At 70.8% G+C, this 18,715-nt stretch overlaps 5 protein-coding genes across 5 annotated transcripts; 1 reads left to right on the top strand and 4 right to left on the bottom strand.

The window, feature by feature from the left end:
* Positions 1 to 1,017: 1,017 nt before the first annotated feature.
* On the top strand, positions 1,018 to 2,050 carry LHC15 (putative plastid light harvesting protein; the record flags this gene model as incomplete). The annotated part of the gene is made up of 3 exons (XM_009035042.1): positions 1,018 to 1,038; positions 1,212 to 1,275; positions 1,447 to 2,050. Coding segments are annotated over 3 exons (612 nt in total).
* Positions 2,051 to 4,059: 2,009 nt separating this feature from the next.
* AURANDRAFT_17657 (hypothetical protein) lies at positions 4,060 to 4,311 on the bottom strand (the record flags this gene model as incomplete). Its single annotated transcript, XM_009034914.1, has 1 exon — positions 4,060 to 4,311. A coding segment is annotated over one exon (252 nt), but the record flags the coding sequence as incomplete, so codon positions are not given.
* Positions 4,312 to 4,374: 63 nt separating this feature from the next.
* On the bottom strand, positions 4,375 to 5,163 carry AURANDRAFT_13438 (hypothetical protein; the record flags this gene model as incomplete). The annotated part of the gene is made up of 1 exon (XM_009034913.1): positions 4,375 to 5,163. A coding segment is annotated over one exon (789 nt), but the record flags the coding sequence as incomplete, so codon positions are not given.
* A 2,964-nt stretch (positions 5,164 to 8,127) lies between these two features.
* On the bottom strand, positions 8,128 to 8,736 carry AURANDRAFT_20238 (hypothetical protein; the record flags this gene model as incomplete). Its single annotated transcript, XM_009034912.1, has 1 exon — positions 8,128 to 8,736. A coding segment is annotated over one exon (609 nt), but the record flags the coding sequence as incomplete, so codon positions are not given.
* Positions 8,737 to 11,501: 2,765 nt separating this feature from the next.
* On the bottom strand, positions 11,502 to 14,030 carry AURANDRAFT_61388 (hypothetical protein; the record flags this gene model as incomplete). Its single annotated transcript, XM_009034911.1, has 1 exon — positions 11,502 to 14,030. One exon carries the CDS (start codon positions 14,028 to 14,030, stop codon positions 11,502 to 11,504), a length of 2,529 nt encoding a protein of 842 aa, XP_009033159.1.
* Positions 14,031 to 18,715: the final 4,685 nt, after the last annotated feature.

Raw genomic sequence — 18,715 nt, 5'->3', positions numbered from 1 at the left:
CCTCGCGCGCGTCGTCACCTTCGTGCCCGGCACGCCGCTCTCGGAGCTCCGGAAGGAGCCGCCGACGGGCCTCGCGGAGGCGCTCGGCGCCGCGGCCGCGAAAATCGACGGCGCGCTCGCGAAGCTGCCGCCGCGCGCGGACGGCGGCGACGCGGAGACGCGGGACCTCGCCTGGGACCTGGGGAACGCGAGCCGCCTCGGCCGGCCCTACCTGCCCGAGCTGACCGACGCCACGTTGAGGAAACGCGTCGAAGCCGCGCTCGACGCGTTCGACGCGCTGACGGCGTCGCCCGCCTTCGAAACTTTGCCGCGCCAGCTCATCCACGGCGACATCAACGACGAGAACGTGCACTGCGAGTTCGACGCGGTCCGCGACCGGGCCTGGGCCGTCGCCGTGCTCGACTTCGGCGACTTCGCGCGGACGTGCCGCGTCTTCGAGCTCGCGATCCTTCTGGCCTACGCCCTGTTCGACGGCGGCGGCGACGCCGTCGACGGCGAGGCGGCGGTCCTCGACCGCGCGGCGCGCCTCGTCGGCGCCTACCACGCGGCGACCCCGCTGGCGGAGGCCGAGGTCGCCGCGCTGCCCGTCCTCGTCGCGACGCGGAACGCGCAGACGGTGCTGAACTCGGCGCACGCGTACGCGGCGAACCCGGACCCCTACGTCCTCGTCTCCGCCCAGCCCGCGACGCGCCTCCTCGGCCAGTTCGCCAAGCTGGGGGACGGTGCGATCGTTCTCGCTTTGAAGCGCGCGTGCGGCTTCGGCGCGAAGGCGGCCGCGCCGGCGGCGCCGGCGCACGTCGACGCGCCGAAGAAGCGCAAGGACAAGGACGCCGAGGCCCAGGACATGTGCGCGGGCTGCTGCCTGCTGTAGGAGCGGGCGCGCGTAATAGTATCCGGCGCGAGAGCACGGAGACCTGCCGCACTTCCTGCCGCCGCGGCGGATGGCTACACTGTACGCGTGCGACGGCGACGGCGGCGCGCAATTTACCCCCGGCGACGGGGGCGCCCTGCTTGCCCGATCTCTAGCTCCAACACGATGCGATTAGCCGGCGTAAACAGGGCGTGTGGGCGTGTTCGGGGGTTAGCGCGTGTCGTGAGAGCGTGGTCGAATGACCGCTGACGGCTGCGGCTTCGGCGACCCGAAAATCTCGAACATCCGCGCGCTGCGCGCCGCTTTTTGCGCCGATTTTCACCGCTGGCTCCGTTCTTAGGCGCGCCGTCCTTTCGCTCCTCGCCCTCGCGCCCATCGCGGCCTTTGTGGCCAAGGCGCCGCTCGTGCGCGCCCGCGTCGCACCAGGAAGCACGTTTCGCGCCGCGCGCGCGCGCGTCCGCCCGAAGCGCCCGCGGACGCGTCCCGAATCGCCTCGTCTCGCGCGCGCGCGACGCCACGCAAGCGCCCGACCCTACGCGACGCCGCGCACACGCCCGACCCTCACTCCCCCGCAGGCGTCGGCGCCCGCGCGCCAGAGCTCCCGAACGGTCGTGTCGTACTTCGACCCCCTGCAGCTGAGCAAGGGCAAGAGCGAGGCGGACATGAACCAGCTCCGGGAGTACGAGCTCAAGCACGGCCGCGTCGCCATGGCCGCGGTCTTCGGCATCATCGTCGAGCCGCGCTTCCACCCCCTCGCGGACTCGTGCCACGTCGCGCACCCGACGGACCCGATCCTCGCGGGCGTCGAGCTCAACTTCGCGGGCAAGGCGCAGATCCTCGGCTTCTGCGCGGGCGTCGAGGCGCTCACGTACTACATTAAAAAGGGCGACAACTACAAGCCCGGCGACCTCCTCGGCGCCGCCTACTACGTCGCCGACGAGGAGGACGAGCTCTGGATCAACTACCAGGAGAAGGAGCTCAACAACGGCCGCCTCGCGATGATGGCCTTCGCCGGCTTCGTCACGCAGTACCTCCTCTACGGCAACACGGACGACATGCTCTTCAAGCCCATGGTGAAGGCGTCCGAGGACCTCACGTGCTACGGCCTCATCTGCACGTAGGGGACCGCCGCCGCGCCGCCCCGACTCCCCCTCCGTCGTAACGCCCCTTTGCGTCGAAGCTTACCCCTTGGGCGGCGCCGCCTCGACGTCCTTCTCGGGCGCGGGGCCCCTGGGGAGCTTCGTGGCGATGGTCATGTAGGTGTAGGTCGTGCAGAGGACGACGACGACGCCGAGCCACGTCACGGGCGTCGTCTTGAGGCCGAAGAGGACGGACGACAGGAGCACGAGGAGCGCCATCGTCGCCGACCCGGCGAAGTTCTTGACGATGGCGTCCGCGAACCTGCGGGAGCGGCGGGGTACGCGGAGGAAACAAAGCGGGAGACGCGAACCGCGCGAGGAATAAAAAAGCGGCGCCGGCGCCGCGCTTGAGCACCCAGGCGACGGCGAGGCCCTGGAAGGCTTGGAAGCAGATGAGGACGACGGGCAACAGGGAATAGCCCGTGAGGAAGCCGACGCGCGTGGACCCGTCGGCCGGCGGCACCGCGTACGCCGCCAGAGCGAGCAGGCACCCGAAGAAGTAGAGGACGCTGTTCTGGAGGTTCACGGGCGTGCCGAAGCCCTTGATGACCTTCTGGTTCCAGACGCCGCAGGTCGACGTGATGCAGGCGCTGAAGGCGATGAGCGCGTACGTCGACAACGGTAGCAAACTGGCGCTCGCGCACGGGTCGTACTGCGTCGACGCGATGCCGCAGCACTGGATGACGATGCAGAGCCACTGGAGCTCGTGGAGCCGGTCGCCACTGAGGCGCAGCAGCACGGCGACGAGGTAGGGCGTCACGGACTTGCCGAGCGTGTACGTGCCCGGGTCGGCGACGAGGTGCACGTGGAACGTGATGTAGTTGTTCGTCGTGTAGAGCAGCGCGAGGCCCGCGTAGTTGAGCACGATGCGCGCGTCGAGGCCCTCGAAGAGCTTCGCCCCGTCGACGGCGCGGTAGTGGAGGCCCGACGCCATGGCGAGCTTCGCGAACTCCGTGATGGCGATGGACGACGCCGGGCTGAACGTGTACGCGCCCTCCTCCTGGCACAGCTTGAACAGCAGGATCGCCGTCGTCTGCATGAAGACGAGCACGAAGAAGGCGCCCGTCGCCTGGGCGCTGAGGCCCGCCATGGTGGGCTGCCCGCCGCGACGGTCAGCACGTTTGGCGGCCAGCAAGCAAACTGGGGCTGCGTCTGAGCAGCGACAAGGCTTCAAGTTGTGTTCATTGAACTGAATTACGGCGTCGCCGGGGTGCGCGCGTCCATCTGCATCCACGCGTGGTCCTCTTCCCTCGGCGTCCGCGGCGGCGTCCCCGACGGCGAAGCCTCCGGCGTCCCCGGCGGCGACGGCGGCGGCGCGTCGTCGCGCGCGCCGCCGAGCGCGTCGGCGAGGGCCGCCTCGCCCGCGCGCGCCTCGCGCCGCGCGCGCTTCGCGCGGAAGATCTCCTGGAGCGTGACGGCGGCGTTCATCGTGTGCGTGAGGTCGAGCTCCGGGAGGTCGTGGCGGAACGAGTGCGTCCGCATCTTGTTCCGGAGGCCCGCGTCCATGCACCGGAGGAGCATGATGTTCAGCTCCATGGTCGAGTCGTCGCGGATGGAGCTCAGGTCCACCTCCCGGCCGTTGTGGATCGCGGCCATGAGCACGTCGAGGTAGAAGAGGTCCTGCGTCTCGTTGACCTTGATGCGCATCGACCGCACGAACTCGATGAGGAACCGCTGCTGCGCGTCCAAGCGGTAGTCGCCGCTGGGCCGCAGGTCCCGGGCGGAGGCGTCCTCGGGCGACGGCGGCGCGGAGAGTGGCGTCGACGGCGTCGGCGGCGACGCGCCGCCGGCCGTCGACGCCGAGCCGGCGAACGACGGCGCGTCGCCGAGCGAGAAGTGGCGGCTCCGGCGCCTCCTCGCCGGGTCGTCGGGCGCGGGGAGCCCCAGGGGCGGCGGCAGGTCCTGCAAAAAAGCGACGATGCGGTAGGACGGGATGAACATCGTGTTCTCCGGGTCGTGGGCCATCCACGTGTCCTTGAACGCCGCCACCTGGCTCCGGAGCTCGCCCCGCTGCTTCTCGACCTCGCTGTCGGCGTTCATGAACTCCGCGAAGGCCTCGAGGATCACGGCGACGCACAAATTCAGCATCATGAAGTTGCCCAGGATCACGAACGTCGCGAAGAACGGGTACGCGGACACGCGGTTCCCGTCGTCGACGATCTCCTGCATGACCTTGTGCCAGTCCTCGCCCGTGAGGCACCGGAACAGGGTCAGCATGGCGTACCCGAAGGTCTGGAAGTTGTTGTACTTCGTGATGTTCTCTCCCGACACCTCCACGTCGTAGTAGAGGTTCGCGCCGATGCACGCGTAGACGAAGATGAGCAGCACGAGCAGCGAGCCGACGTTGAAGAGCGACGGCAGGGACACGATCAGAGACTGGAGCAGCGTCTTGAGGCCCGGGTTCACGTTGACGAGCTTGACGACGCGCGCGAGCCGGAAGATGCGGAAGAGGGACAGGTTCATCGCGTTGAGGAGCGGGATGTGGTAGAAGGTGGCCATGAACTCGGACGCGTTGTCGACGAGCGACGTGAGCACGATGAAGGCGTCGAAGCGGTTCCAGGGGTCCGCGAAGTACTGCCGCGGCCCCAGGCCGACCCACTTGAGCACGAGCTCCAGCAGGAAGACGACCGTGAAGAAGAGGTTCAGCCCCAGGTCCGCGTCGTCCCAGGCCTTGGCCTGGTCGTAGTGGTTCAGGGAGATGGCGCCCATGTTCAGCACGATGGCGGCGATGACCGCGAGCTCGAAGCCCTCGGAGACGACGACGTAGAAGACGGCCCTCCGGCAGTCGCCGCGCGGCACGCGCAGCCGCTTCGGCCGGCCCGCGTCGAGGAGCACCTTGACGCGGTCCACGAAGCCGCGCTGCTGCTCCGTGAGGAAGATGGACGCGCCGTCCGTGCGCTCCTTGGCCATCTGGAACTTGTGGACGACGACGCCGACGAAGATGTTCATGACGAAGAAGGACCCCATGACCACGAAGATCACGTAGAACAAGGCGTGGGCCGGCGTCGCGTTGCGCTGCGGGTGCGCGTGCCGGTCCTCCGTGACGTCCATGGCCGCGTACATGAGGGCCGGCCAGCCCTCGAGCGTCGCGACCTCGAAGAGCGCGAGCAGCGCCTCGCCCAGATTGTCGTAGTGGGGCTGCGTGCTCCGCCACTCCGCGAGCAGCGGCGAGCTCGCGTTCCAGTTCCCCTCGAGCTTGTCCGCGTCGAAGCGGCTCCAGGGCAGGCCCCCGTCCGCGGACGACCGGCCGCGCCAGTAGTCCTTGCACTCGCGCTCGTCGACGAAGTAGCGCCCGAAGTGGACCGCGTACTCGAGGTCGCCGCCCGTGACGTCGTAGTCGCAGGCGATGTCCCAGCGCCGGCAGTCGCTCCGCGACTTCCGCGACACGTGGCACCACTTGAGGAGGCCCCGAAATAAGGTGCCGCCCGCGACCGCGAAGATGCAGAAGAAGCCGACGACGACGAAGGCGACGTTGACGACGTCGGGCACGGCCTCCATCAGCGCGTCGACGACCGTCTTCATCGCCGGGTAGCGCTGGATCATGCGCAGGGGCCGCAGCGCGCGGAGCGCTCGCAGCGCCTTGAGGTAGCCCAGGTTCGCGCCGCCGAGCGACAGCGACACGACGGACACGGCGACGATGAAGGCGTCGAGCACGTTCCAGCCGCTCGCGAGGTAGGGCACGAGGCCCTGGGCGACGACCTTGAGCAGCAGCTCCACGCAGAAGCAGGCCGTCAGCGCGACGTCCGCGGCCGCGAGCGCGTCCCGCTTTCCCCGCGACCCGCCGCCGTCCGGGTCCGACGCGGCGAGCACCCCCGACGACACGACGATGAGCACGCCCACGAGCATGTCGAAGGACGGGTGCGTCACGACGTCCACGGCCCTCTTGCGGAGCGCGTTGCGCCGGCTCAGCACGCCCAGCGACCGGCCCCGGAGCGTCCGCGCGCGGAGCGCCGCGCGGTCGCGCACGCTCTGCGTTGCGCGGCGGCTCGCGAGGAGCTCCGGGTCGCCGACGATGTTCAGGCGATGCATGTGGCGCGCGCAGAACCGGTAGAGCTGGTGGTTGTCCCGGAAGGTCATGGCCGCCTGCGCCGCGCGCGACGTCGACGTGACCTCGGCCGCGAGCTGGCGCGTGCACGTCTCCTCGACCTCCTGGAGCTCGAGCCCCCGCAGCGTCGACTCGGACCGCGTGCTCAGGCGCTGCGCCTGGCTCGGCGTCTTCAGCGGCGACGCGCCGCCGTCGCCCGCGGACGCGCTCGTCGCGTACGCGCGGTTCGCCCGCGACGACGGCGAGTTCTTCAGGTCCGCGAGCATGCGCTGGAACTTCGACGTCACGTCGACGTCCGTCGGCGCGATGAGGCGCTCGTCCAACAGCTTCTGCCCGAGGTCCGTGGCGTCCGAGACCGTGCGCGCCGTGCCGCTCTCGAGCGCCCAGTCCACGGCGACGGACCCGGGGAAGCAGTCGTGGTACTCGCGGCGGCCCCGGTGGTGCGTGCCCGTGGGCAGCTCCTCCTGCATCTGTTCCACGATGTCCTCGAGGCGCCCGTCGACCGTGCGCTCCCAGTGGTCGTCGTCGTGTCCGAGGATGCCCGTCGCCTCCAACAGATGCTCGACGCCGAGCTCGAGCGATCGCGCGGACTTTTGCGCGGACGCGAGGGGCCGGTGCGCCGCCGATCGCACGCGCCCGCAGCAGGCCAGGGCCGCGTCCGTGACGCGGCTCGACCCGCCCCTCGACGACGACGGCGACCCGGAGCCCTTGGGGCTCGGCCCGCCCGCGCCCGCGCCGGAGCCGAAGCCGCAGCCCGCGGCGCCGAAGACGCGGACGCAGAGCTTCGAGTTCGCCGCCCGCAGCTGCGCCGTGATGAGCAACCGCTTCGCCCAGTGCGCCACCGTCTTGAGCAGCACTAAAATCTCGTTGGACTGCTCGAGCTCGTCGTAGAGCGTCGCGTTCGTCGAGTCGACGGCCATCTCGAAGTTCGAGAGGAGGATCGCGAGGAAGATGTTCAGCACGATGAAGTTGCCCACGAGGTACATGGACACGATGAAGAGCAGCCCCACGTAGCCGTTGGCGCGGAAGGCGTAGTCGAGGACCGTGTCCCAGTTCTCGCCCGACACGACGATGAACACCGTGAGCAGCGCCGAGTCGATGGAGTCGAAGTTCATGCGCGGCCGCGACCCCGCGAGGCCGTACCCGCTAAGCTCGCCCGCGTACATCTGCATGCCCGCCAGCGCGTAGACCCAGGAGAACATCATGAGCAGGCACGAGAAGTTCACGAGGCCCGGGCCCGACCGGAGCACCGCGCTCAAAATGTGCGCCATGGACTTCCAGTTCCGCACCATGCGCAGCGACCGGAAGATGCGCACGAGGCGCAGCACGCGGCCGATTTTGAGGACCTGGAACGTGCCCGAGCTCGAGTCCTGGTCGTCGTCGTCCGCGTCGCCGCCGCCCCGGCGGCAGTCGCCACCGCCCGTCGCGTGCGCGACGACGAGGTCCGCGATGGACCCGAGCGTGATGACGCAGTCGAACAAATTGAAGCGCCCGTCGGCCTCGTCGAAGACGTAGGCCGTGCCGAGCATCTTGACGACCATCTCCCAGACGAAGATCCACGTGAGCCAGTCGTTCGCGGCGCAGTTGAAACGCCGGTGCGCGTCCGACTGGCCCTCGTACTCCGCCATGAGGATGATGGTGTTGAAGACGATGCAGAGCATGATGAAGTGGGAGAAGGCCGTCGTCGTCGCCACGTAGCAGCACACGTCCCGCAGGCGCCACCACGCCGCGGTCGCGCGCCGCCGCGCGGCCGTCGCGGGCCCGTACGCGGCCAGGTCCTCGCTCCGGTCCGGCAGTAGGACGTCGTACAAGTTCAGCGCGAGGCTCGCCGACGGCGGCCGCTTCCGCCAGGCGTGGGCGTCGATGGAGTCCGCGCCGCCGGCGTCCTCGGGCGGCTCGAGGACGAAGTGCGCCTTCGTCTCGTGGATCGCCGCCGTCTCCGCGCCGGCCTCCTCGGTGACGTAGGCCTGGTAGATGACGGCCACGATGAGGTTCACGACGAAGAAGGCGCCGACGAGGACGAGGAGCACGAAGTAGACGACGACGGCGGGCCCGAGCGCGTCCATGAGCGCGTAGAGCGTACTCGACCAGCCCTCGAGGCTCACGGTCGTCAGCACCGTCGCGAAGCCGAGGAGGATGTTGTCGAAGCTGATGTAGCGGTTCAGCGTCGTGTCCCGGTCGTTGGGCCTCCCGTCGTAGTCGCGGTCCCGGCAGGCCTGGCCGTCGCCGCACGCGTTGCCGCCGAGCGCGCCCGTCTCCTCGGAGCAGACGCCCTCGGACGACACGAGCGTCTCCGACGCCTCGTCGAAGCAGTGCTGGCGCAGCTTGCCCATGAAGAGCTGGACGCCGATGGCGCCGAAGACGAAGAAGATGAAGAGGAGCACCTCCATGACCTGGATGAGGAGCGGCGTCGACTTGACGAGCGAGAGCACGAGGCACCGCATGCCGGGCATGCGCTGCACGGTCTTGAGCACCTTGACGACGCGCACGACGCGCAGGAACGTGAGGTTGGGCCCGCCGCCCTCCTCCACGGCGAAGCAGGACCCGTCGAGGGACGCCGCGCAGTAGGCCGTCTCGATCGCGAGCGGGAGCCAGCCGCAGACGACGGTGACGAAGTCGAAGCGGTTCCAGGGGTCCCGGAAGTAGGCCGACTCGCCCGACGCGACGCCCGTCGCCACCATCTTCAGCGCCATCTCGCACGTGAAGGCGACGTTGAAGACGATCTCGCTCACCGTCGTCAGCGCCGTCTCGGCCTCGCGAGGGTCCTGCGCGGCCATGATGAGCGAGTTCACGAGAATGAGGACGAGCACGGCCCGGTCGAAGAGCGGGTGGCGCACGGTGCGCAGGCACCAGAGGCGCACAGCGCTGTCCCGCCCGACGCAGCAGCACGCGAGCTCCGCGACGTCGTCGAGGTCCGACGCCGCCGCGCGCTCCTCCGCGCCCCGGCGCTCCTGGTGCGACGCCGCGCGCCACCACTCCAGCGCCGCGCCGTCGAGGGCCATGGCCGCGGGCGGCGCCGCCGCGGCGGCGGCGGCGTCGTCGCGGCGCTCGAGCCGCGCGACGCGCTCGCCGAGGTCCAGGTCCCACGGCTCCGCGTCCAGGAACGTCGGCACGTGGCGCCGCCGCACGACCGGCGGCCGCGGGTCGCCGCCGCGGTGCCGCCCGAGGTTCGACGCCGGCGTCGCGTCGCCCGCGGGCGCGCCCTCCTTCTCGTCCTCGAGCGCGCTCGCCGCGTCGAAGGACACGGACAGCCGGGGCAGCCTCGCGCTGTCCAGCGTCGGCTCTTCGCTGAAGCCCTCCGGCAGCGGCGCCGGCGACGACGAACGCTGCTCGCTGAACCGTCCATCGCCGCCCGGACCGTCCATGGCGCGGGCAGCCTACGAGCAAGCTCTTGCTCGTCTCGCCATCATGCCTCAATTATTGCCCAATTCAAGGAGACCTTCAACACTTAATCGTTGAGGTGATTATTCGGGATTTAAATAGCGTCGGATTTAGGCTGGTCGGGGACACACGGAATCTTCCCAGTACTTCATGAGCCCTGGGTGGCTTTTTCTGAATGCATCGGCTTCGCCAGCGGCTTCGATCTCGCCAAGAAGAATCGTGGCAGCGGACAGATGATATCCGTCTTTGTCTTGAATACAATCGAAATTCCCGCACTCCCTGAAATGCAACGTTGTCAGGCTAGGCGAGCGCTTCATGAGAGCAACGGCGGCGGATGCCGTGACGCAGAAGTTATCTTGTAGCGCAAAAAACTCGAGGCGCGACAACGCCGCAAGGCCCGCGTCGGTGATACCCAGCGCTCTCAGATCGAGCCTGCGCAGAAGAGAGCATCGTTGTCCGATTGCAATAAGCCCAGCGTCCGTGATCTTGAGTTGGCAGTTGGTACTCTTGAACTCTCGCAGGTCGATGCAGCAGCGAGCGAGGGCCATGAATGACCTAAATGGGCGCGCGCTCCAGAATAGAAAAGAGACGCTCGGTTCGTCGCACGCTGGAAGAAACTCGTCGGTGATGTGTTCAGACCCGATTTCCAACTCCAGAGTCTGCAGACGTGGGCAACCGGAAGCGAGCGCGACGACGGACTCGTCACGGATGGCGCTCGGATCCGGGGAGCGTCTCCGAACCTCTAGACTTTTCAGCATAGGACAGCTGCGCGCAATCGCCATGACGCCCACATCGGAGATGGAATAGCATGCGAGGAACAAGTCGATTAGATTGCAGTTGCGTGCCACGAGTAGCGCAATTGACTCATCCGTGACATACCGTGTGGACAATCTCAGCGTCTCGAGGCGAGTGCACTGAGCGAGTGCCCGGACTGCCGCTTCGGAGCGTAATGAATGGAGACTGAGCGTCTTCAAATTGGGACAGTTTGCTCCAATCGCCGCGCCGCATTCTTCCGCCCGTCTAAAATGGGGTGTTAGTTCCAATGACTCCAGATCGCAATGCTCGGCAACGTAGATGATGGCTCGATCAGTGATGCCACCGCAAGCCAGATAGAGTGATTTTAAATGAGAGCATCGACTCGCGACCTCTATGAGCGTGTCGTCGGTCAGGTCATCGCTTATGAGTCTCAAGGTGCGCAAGCGGGGGCACCGTCGCGCGGCTGCGACGACGCATTCATCAAACGAAGGTTCCTCTTTCCAGTTCGGCGGCGGCTCCCACGTCGTTTCGCCCGTGTCACCGTCATGGTAGAAGTAGACGCCCGTCGGCGCGAGATGCCGTGTGACGACGCTGGTCTTGCGTATACTGCCGTCGTCGACTCGTCGTCGGACTCGGAGTCGTTTCCGCCGGTCATGGATCGCATTATCATCGAGTGTGAGCTTTTCCAAGTCCTGCGATAACGCGGCGATTCCGGTAGCAGTGATGCTGCACTCATAGATGTTGAGCTCGCGGAGCTTCGAGAGATGCGCCAATTCGACGACGGCCGCGTCGGTGACGAGATCATGTCCGAAGAGGTCCAGCGAACGCAGACCAGGAAATCGTCGCACAATAGCCGCCACATCCTTGTCAGCGAGTTTGGACTCGACACCGCTGCCATAAGCCTCGTCGTATTGGCTCGCGTCCAACTCGTCGAGGTTCGCTTCCACCTCTCGCAGGGAACGAGACGTACTCCGGGCGAGGCGGAAGAACTCGATGGTGGTGAGCCACTTGGACATGGTACATATGAGGCTGCTCTCGAACACGCAGCGGCGCGCCCGGCCCGCCTGCGCTGCGAAGACCTGGGCCATTGCTGCCCGGCCAGCCCGTCCCAGCAGCAGCAGGCCGCGGAGTGCTTGCAATTGCCGTTCAAGATCATCGGCGTTGAAGCGAAAAAGAGCCTCGGCTGAACTCGTGGGCGCATTAGAGCTAGGCGCCGTGACCGGACGAGAGGTGCCGCGCTGGGTCGTGGTTGGGGTGGGACAAGTGGGGTGGGGGGCGGGCGGGGAAACGACGGCGGCGGCGGGGCGGCCTAGGCCGCCCGTAGCGCGGCGACGAGCTTGCGGAGGTGGGCGAGGGCCTCTGGGGAGGCGTGGGGCGACCGCGCGCCGTGCTCGCGCGGCGCGACGGAGTACTCGGCGAGGCCGTGGAGGGAGGCGTCGGAGACGAGGGCGAGGAGCGCGGCCGTGTCCGTCGCCTCGAGCGCGGCGGGCTCGGACGTGTCGAAGAGCGAGGGGTGCTTCTCTCGCTCCTCCTCCTCCTCGATATCCGCCTCCGCGTCCTTGATGGCCTTGCGCAGGCGCGTGCTCTCCTCGCGGCCGCCCGCGAAGCAGCGCTTCAGGCGCTGCCAGCAGCCCCAGACCCGGAAGTGGTGCGCGAAGAGCGACAGCGCGACGTTCGAGTCCAAGAGCTCGAGGAACTCGTCGGAGTTGAGCGCGTGGAGCTGGGTCACGGCCGTCGCGTGGGCGCTGTAGTGGCGGAGCTTCTTCTGGCGGTCGCCGCAGGCGAGCATGGCGATGTCGTCGCCGAAGAACTCGTTGTCCTGCTTGAGGCAGATGCCGTAGGCCTTCTGCGTGTCGTAGTTCAAGAGGCAGATCTTCCCCGACTCGATGACGTACATGACGTCGTTCTGGTCCAGGTCCTGGTGGATGACCTTGTCGAAGGTCATGAAGAGCTGCGTCGTGAAGAGGTGGGCGACCTTGGCGACGAAGAGGTCGCGCTGGAAGTTGAGCTTGTAGAGCGTGAGCTTCGTCTCGCGGTCCTGCATCTGCATGATGCGCGTGAACTTGACGTTCTGCTCGCTCGTGCCGTCGGCGTAGGCGACGTCGTAGCGGAGCAGCGCCGGCAGCCCCGTCACGACGCCCTCCTTGATGACCGGCGGCGGCGGGTCGTCGTCGGGCCTCGCGCCCTCGGGTTCCGGCGCGGGGCAGCTCACGTAGACCTTGGAGCCCTTGCGGTAGCCGTGGACGCACTGGATCGTGTAGGCGTAGAAGGGGATGCGGTTCACGACGCGGCCCAGGTTCTGCCGCGCGACGATGGCGATGAGCGACGGCGACAGCTTCGAGAGCATGTCCTTGTTGAAGTGGTCGCGGTAGACGGGCTCGCTGAGCATGATGTACTCGCGGAGCTTGAGGCGCAGCGCGTTCGGGAAGCCGCTCTTGGCCATGTAGTCGTTCAGGTTGTCCAGCGTCTGCTTGAACTCGTTCGCGACGGGGTCCAGGTTCGACATGATGTTCGACATGTCGCCGATGAGGAACGCGAGGATGATGACGCCCATGAGCATGATGATGAGCCCGAGGACGCACTCGGCGTGCGTGATCGTGTCCGCCTCGCCGTTGAGCGCGATGAGCGCCCAGATGCAGGCCTCGACGTAGACGGCCCAGATGCCCTCGCCCCAGTTGCCCGTCTCCGTGAGCACCGTCTTCGGGCAGTCCGAGTACTGGCCCGCGGCCATCTCGCAGTCCCCCAGGTTGTAGTCCGTCACGAGGCGCAGCGCGCAGGCGGACCAGTGGATCATGAACAGCAGGAAGATGCAGTAGGTGATGATGGTCTGCATCTTCGTCGACATGTCGACGTGCTTCGCGACGTTGCCCACGAGCTTCTGGCTCTTGAGCACCTTGGCGAGCTTGAAGAGGCGGAAGAGGCGCAGGAGCCGCACGATCTTCGCCTCGGCGAAGAAGTACTCCAGCGGCAGGATGGACCCCACGTCGAGCAGGAGCCAGGACTTGGCGTAGAGCCACGCGATGCCGCCGTACGACAGCACCCACTCGTTCCGCTTCTCGTCGTAGACGGCCGTGGAGAAGTTGAAGGAGATGTCGATGATGAACCCGAAGTTCACGATCATGTTCGAGAACCAGAGGCCCGTGTGCTTGTTGGGGATCACGTAGCCCTTCCGGAACGTGTCGCGGTCGAAGTTCGACTTGAAGGGCCCGCCGGACACGTACGCGAGCTCGAAGGGCGTGACGATCATGACGAAGAAGATGAGCACCATCATGAAGATGTCCCAGCCCAAACGCCAGTCGAGGAGCGGGTTCATGACGCCGTAGGGCGCCAGGTGGTAGGGGAAGACGTCGTCGCGCCGGTCGTCGAGGTCGTCGCCGCCGTCGTCGTCGTCGGGCTCGTCGACGGGGCCCATGAGGTCCGCGAGGGACATCTTCTTCCGCGGGCTGCCCGAGCTCATCATGCGCTGGAGGCTGCTCCGCCGCTTGTGCTGCGACGACCGCGCGGACGGGTGGTCCTCCTCGGACAGCGCGGACGGCGGCGGCGTCGGCCGCGGGTGCTCGTCCTTGGCCTCGGGGTGGAACTGGACCGCGGGCACGGGCGGCAGCGGGGCCAGCTCGACGGCCGGCGGGCTCGACGGCTCGGAGGACGCCGAGCCGACGCCCGCGGACACGGACACGGACGCGGACCGGTCGTTGACGTTGACGTTCACGTTCACGCTCAGCGCCGGCGCGGGCAGGAGGCCCTCGCCGCTCCGGAGCGCGAGCTCCTCGGGCACGTCCGCGTAGTCGGGCTCGTCGCCGCGGACGAGCGGCGCCGCGCTCTCCTCGTCGTCGGCCATGGGGAGAAACTCCTCGTGGCACGAGTCGACGGTCAGGTCTTCCCTGGCCTCGCAGGGTCTCTGGCAGGGGTTGATATCGCAGAACTGGCCGAGGACCGACGACATTCACCGCCCGGGGGCCCGGGCTGGCTTCACTCGCGAGTCCGCGGCTAGACTAAAGTGGCAGCCCCGTGCTGTAAGCGACGGCCGAGGTGATCGATTATTTGCTCATGCAACGTCGGGCACTGCGGCAGTGCAAACTGCACCATGGGCGGATGATGGCCAGCCCCGCATGGCCGCCCTGCGCCTCGCAAAGGCGTGCGTCCACACCAGCGACGATGACCCCACGATTGCGACGCGGGCGCGCCTCGAGCACAGCGGCGAGTGGCACCGCGGCTGGCGCGCGCTGCTGCCCATCACCACCCGCAGCTTCACGGACCGGGAGGTCTCCCGCGCCGTCTTCCTCGCCTCCGGCGCATCGCTCGAGGACGGCTGCCGCGCCGTCGTCGCCGAACGGCTCGCGGTCGCCCGGCGGCTCGCGCGGTCCGAGAGCGGCCGCGCGATGATGGCGAAGACGGGCGTGCTGCGGGGGTGCGACGAGCGCTGGAGCGGCGCGGCCTTCGCCGCCAAGTTCGACGAGATCGCGGCCGTGCTCGTCGCCCTCCTGCTCAAGGAGGCCGCGGCCCTCGCGCGGCCGGCGCCGCGGCTCCGGCCCGCGGCCGTCGCGAGCCCGCGCGCCGCGGCGCTCCTCGCGGGGGCGCCGCTCGCCCGCCTCGGGGACCGCGGCCGCTGCGTCGTCGACGGGGCGCTCACGGGGGCGGAGGCGCGGCGCCTGCGCGCCCACCTGGACGCGCGCTTCCGCACCTGCGACGTGTCGCGCGACGCCTGCAACGGCGGCTGCCGGAGCGCAGCCGTCGACGTGCTCGACGCGGCGCCCGCCGTCGCGCCCGCGGCCGCGGTGCTCGCGGGCGCCGCGGAGAGCCTCGCGCGCTGGGCGGGCCTGGAGCTCGGCGTGCCGCGCGTCGCGCGGGCGTCGTGCTACCCGCCGGACGGGTCGCGCTACGCGGCGCACAGGGACTGGACGGAGGCCGAGCGCACGAACGACCGCTTCTTCACGCTGCTCCTCTACGCCGCGGGCAACGACGAGGCGTCGGGCGCCCTGCGGCTCTACGACCCCGACGGCGACGTCGCGCCCAGGGCCGGGCGCCTCGTCGTCTTCCTGAGCCGCACGACGCGCCACGAGGTCATGCCGACGTCCGCGCCGCGCTGGGCGCTCCAGCTGTGGCTCGACGCCGTAAGTCGGGGCGCGTGGTTAGACGTCCTGGGCGCGGGGGCGGCGGCCCGCGGCGGCGTCCTTCGGGACGGGCGGGTTCTCGGCGCCCGCCGCGGGGATGCCGTAGCAGTGGCTCGTGAGCTCGGATTTGAGGCTCTCGAGCCACTTGACGTGGTTCGCGACGGCGTGGCGCGCCTGGGAGCGGTTCCGCGTCCAGTCCTTGAGCTGGGCGCCGAGGCCCTCGCGGGGCGCCGCGGGCTCCGGCGGCGGCGCCCAGGCCTCGCGGCCGTAGGCGCCGCCGCGGAAGTTCTCCCAGTTGGCCTGCGACTCGTCGTAGAAGGCGTCGCTGGGCCGCGGCGGCGGCGGCGGCGGCGGCGGCGGCGCGTAGGGCGGCGCGTAGGCCTGCTGGTAGGCGTAGGGCGGCGCGTAGGCCTGCTGGTACGGCTGGTGGACGACGTAGTACGGCGGCGGCGCGCGCGGCTCGCGGCTCTCGCGGGGCACCGGCGCGTCGGAGACGCGGTGGCGCCGCCCGGAGGACCGGTGGCGCGGCCGCGGCGACGCGTCGAACATGGTGCTGAAGGACCGCGTGTCGCTCTCGAGCTCCGAGCTCAGCGCGTCGAGCTCGCTGAGCCGGTCGTCGTCGAGCGCGAGCGACGCGAGGTCGCCGCCCGACGGGCTCCGCCCCAGGTCCGCCAGCGGCGCGCGCCGCTCCCGGCCCAGCGCGGTCTCCGCGCGGCGGATCTTCGCCTCGCGGTCGCCGAGCCACCGCTGGATGGACCGGAGCTGGCGCACGAGGCGATTCAGGTCGTCGGTCTCGCGGTCGAGCGCGCGCCGCTGGGCCGGCTCGAGGCCGTCGCCGCCGCGGCGCCGGCCCCGGCCGCCGGCGCTCCGGCGCCACTCCTCGCGCCGGTCCTCGAGCGTCCGCTGCCGCGTCCGCAGCCAGTCGCGCTGCCGCTTGACGAGGTCCCGCGCGCGCGCGAGCGCGTCGTGCTCCACGGCGAGCTTCTCCTGCCACCGGTCCGCCGTCGCCTCGGGCGCCGGCGCCGGCGCCGGCGCCGGCGGCGTCGCCGCCGCCGGCGGCGGCGTCGCGGTCGACGCGGGCGCGGGCGGCGGCGCGCGGAGCGCGGCCGCGAGCTTGGCCTCGAGCTCCGACCGGTCCGCGCGGACGCGCGCGAGCTCGGCCTCGGCGGCCGTCGCGCGGCTCCCCGCGGCCTCGGCGTCGAGGGCGCTGCGCCGCTGGTCGTCGAGGGCCTCGGCGACGCGGCGCGCGGCGTCCGCGCGGTCGCGCTCCGCCGCGGCCGCGCGGCCCCGCTCGACCTCGAGGGCGGCCTCGGCGCCGCCGGAGCTCCGCGTCGCCGCCTCGCTCAGCAACCGGCTCCGCGCCTCCTCGCCCCGGAGCCGCTGCTGCGCGTCCGACGCCGTCGCCTCGGCCGCGAGCGCGCGCGCGGCCGCGGCCTTGGCGTCGGCCTCGAGGCGCGTCACGCGGTCGTCGTAGGCCGCCTTCTGGCGCGCCTCGGCGTCCTTCGACGCCGCGGCCTCGCGCTCCGCGCGGTCCGCGCGGTCCGCGGCGTCCGCGGCGTCCGCGCGCGCGGACCGGAGGTCGTCGTCGGCCGCGCGCCGCGCCTCCGACGCCTCGTCCTCCTTGGCCTTGGCGCGCGACGCGTGCCAGTCCGCCTCGGACTTGGACTCGTCCAAGGCGAGCGCCGCGTCGCTCGCCGCGCGCTTCGCGTCGCGGAGCTCCGCGCGCGCGGCCCGCAGCTCCGCGTCGCGCTCGGACCGCGACCGCTCCGCGTCCTCGAGGGCCGCGGCGGCGTCGCGCGCGGCCTGCTCCGCGGCCTCGGCGCGCCGGTCGCCGCGCTCCGCGGCCGCGCGGAGCCGCTCCTCCTCGGCGCGACGCGTCCGCGCGTCGTCCGCGGCCCGCGCCGCGGCGTCCTCGGCGAGCGCGAGCCGCTTCCGCGCGTCGGCGGCCTCGTCCGACGCGCGCTTCGACGACGCGCGGAGCGCCTCGACCTCGGCGTCGCGCGCGGCGTCGCCCGCGGGCGCGCGCGCCGCGCCGAGGAGCTGCGCCGTCGACGCCTCGGCCTTCTCCTTCTGGCGGAGCGCGGCCTCGAGGTCGCGCCGCGCGTTGCGCGCGTCGGCGCGCGCGGCGTCGCCATCGCGCTTCGCGGCGTCGGCCTCGCGCTGGAGCCGCGCGCGCTCGTCGTCGCGCGCCGCGTCGCGCCGCGCCGCGTCGTCGCGCGCGCTCGCGGCCTCGCGGTCGCGGTCGCGCGCGGCGTCGGCGGCGCGCGTCGCGGCCTCCTCGAGGCGCCGCTCGCCGTCGGCCGCCCGGTCCTCGGCGGCGCCTAAACGGCTCCGGAGCGCCGCGAGCTCGCCCGCGCGCGCCTGCTCGGCGGGCGCCGCGTCCGCGCGCGCGGCCTCGGCCCGCGCGCGCGCGGCGCGCTCGCGGTCCGCGGCGCTCTCCAGGGCCTCGGCCTTGGCGCGCTGGCGCTCGGCCTCGTCCTCGAGCGCCGCGACCTGGGCCTCGAGGCGCGCCCGGGCCGCGGCCGCGGCCTGCCGCTCCGCGTCGGCCGCGCGGGCCTCGTCCGCGCGCGCGCGGTCCGCCTTCGCGGCCTCGTCCTTCAGCCGCGCCACGTCGGCCTCGAGCGCCCGGGCGTCGCCGTCGTCGACGGCGTCGACCGCGGGCGGCGCCCTGGTCGCCGCGCGCTGCACCTCCTCCGTGAGGTAGCGGACCTTGACCTCCAAATCCGTCGCGGCGCGCCGCGCGTCGCCCTCGAGGCGCCGCGCGTCGCGCGTCTCGGCCCGGCTCGCGTCGACCTCGGCCTGCAGCGCCGCGGCGCGGCTCTCGATCTTCGCCAGCTCGAGCCGCGCGTCGAACGCGTCCTTCTTGGCCGTCTCGAGCGCGCGCGCGCCGTCGTCGGCCGGCGGCGCGGCGGCGACGGGCTTCGCGAGCTTGACGGCGGCCTCGCACTCGCGGCTCTTGACCTCGTACAGATCCTTGGCCTTGGTGGCCTCGTGGTCCGCGGCGGCCGCGCGCCGCTCCGCGTCCGCGAGCTCGCGCGCCGACACCTCGCGCGCGCGCTCCGCGTCCGCGCAGCGCCGCTCCGCGGCGTCGGCGCGCGCCGCCGACGCCGACGCGTCGCTCTTCGCCAGCCCCAGATCGCGCTCGAGGTCGCCGGCGCGCTTCTCCGCCGCGCGGCGCTCCGCGGCCTCGGCGGCGACGAGGCTCCGCGTCTCCGAGCCCTCCTTCGCGTCCTGCGCGCGCGCCGCGGCGACCGCGCGGTCCTCGGCGGCCTTGGCGCGCGCGTCGGCGGCGTCGCGGCCCTCCTCGGCGGCGGCGGCGCGCCGCGCCTCGCGGTCCCGGTCCGCCTCCGCGGCCTCCTTGGCGCGCGCGGCCTTGGTCCCGGCGTCGCGCGCGGCCGCGGCCTCGCCCTTG

Source organism: Aureococcus anophagefferens (assembly GCF_000186865.1).
Source record: "Aureococcus anophagefferens unplaced genomic scaffold AURANscaffold_2, whole genome shotgun sequence".
Lineage (NCBI taxonomy): Eukaryota > Pelagophyceae > Pelagomonadales > Pelagomonadaceae > Aureococcus > Aureococcus anophagefferens.
Note: the sequence above shows the minus strand (reverse complement) of the source record. Positions and strands in the feature narration are given on the sequence as shown.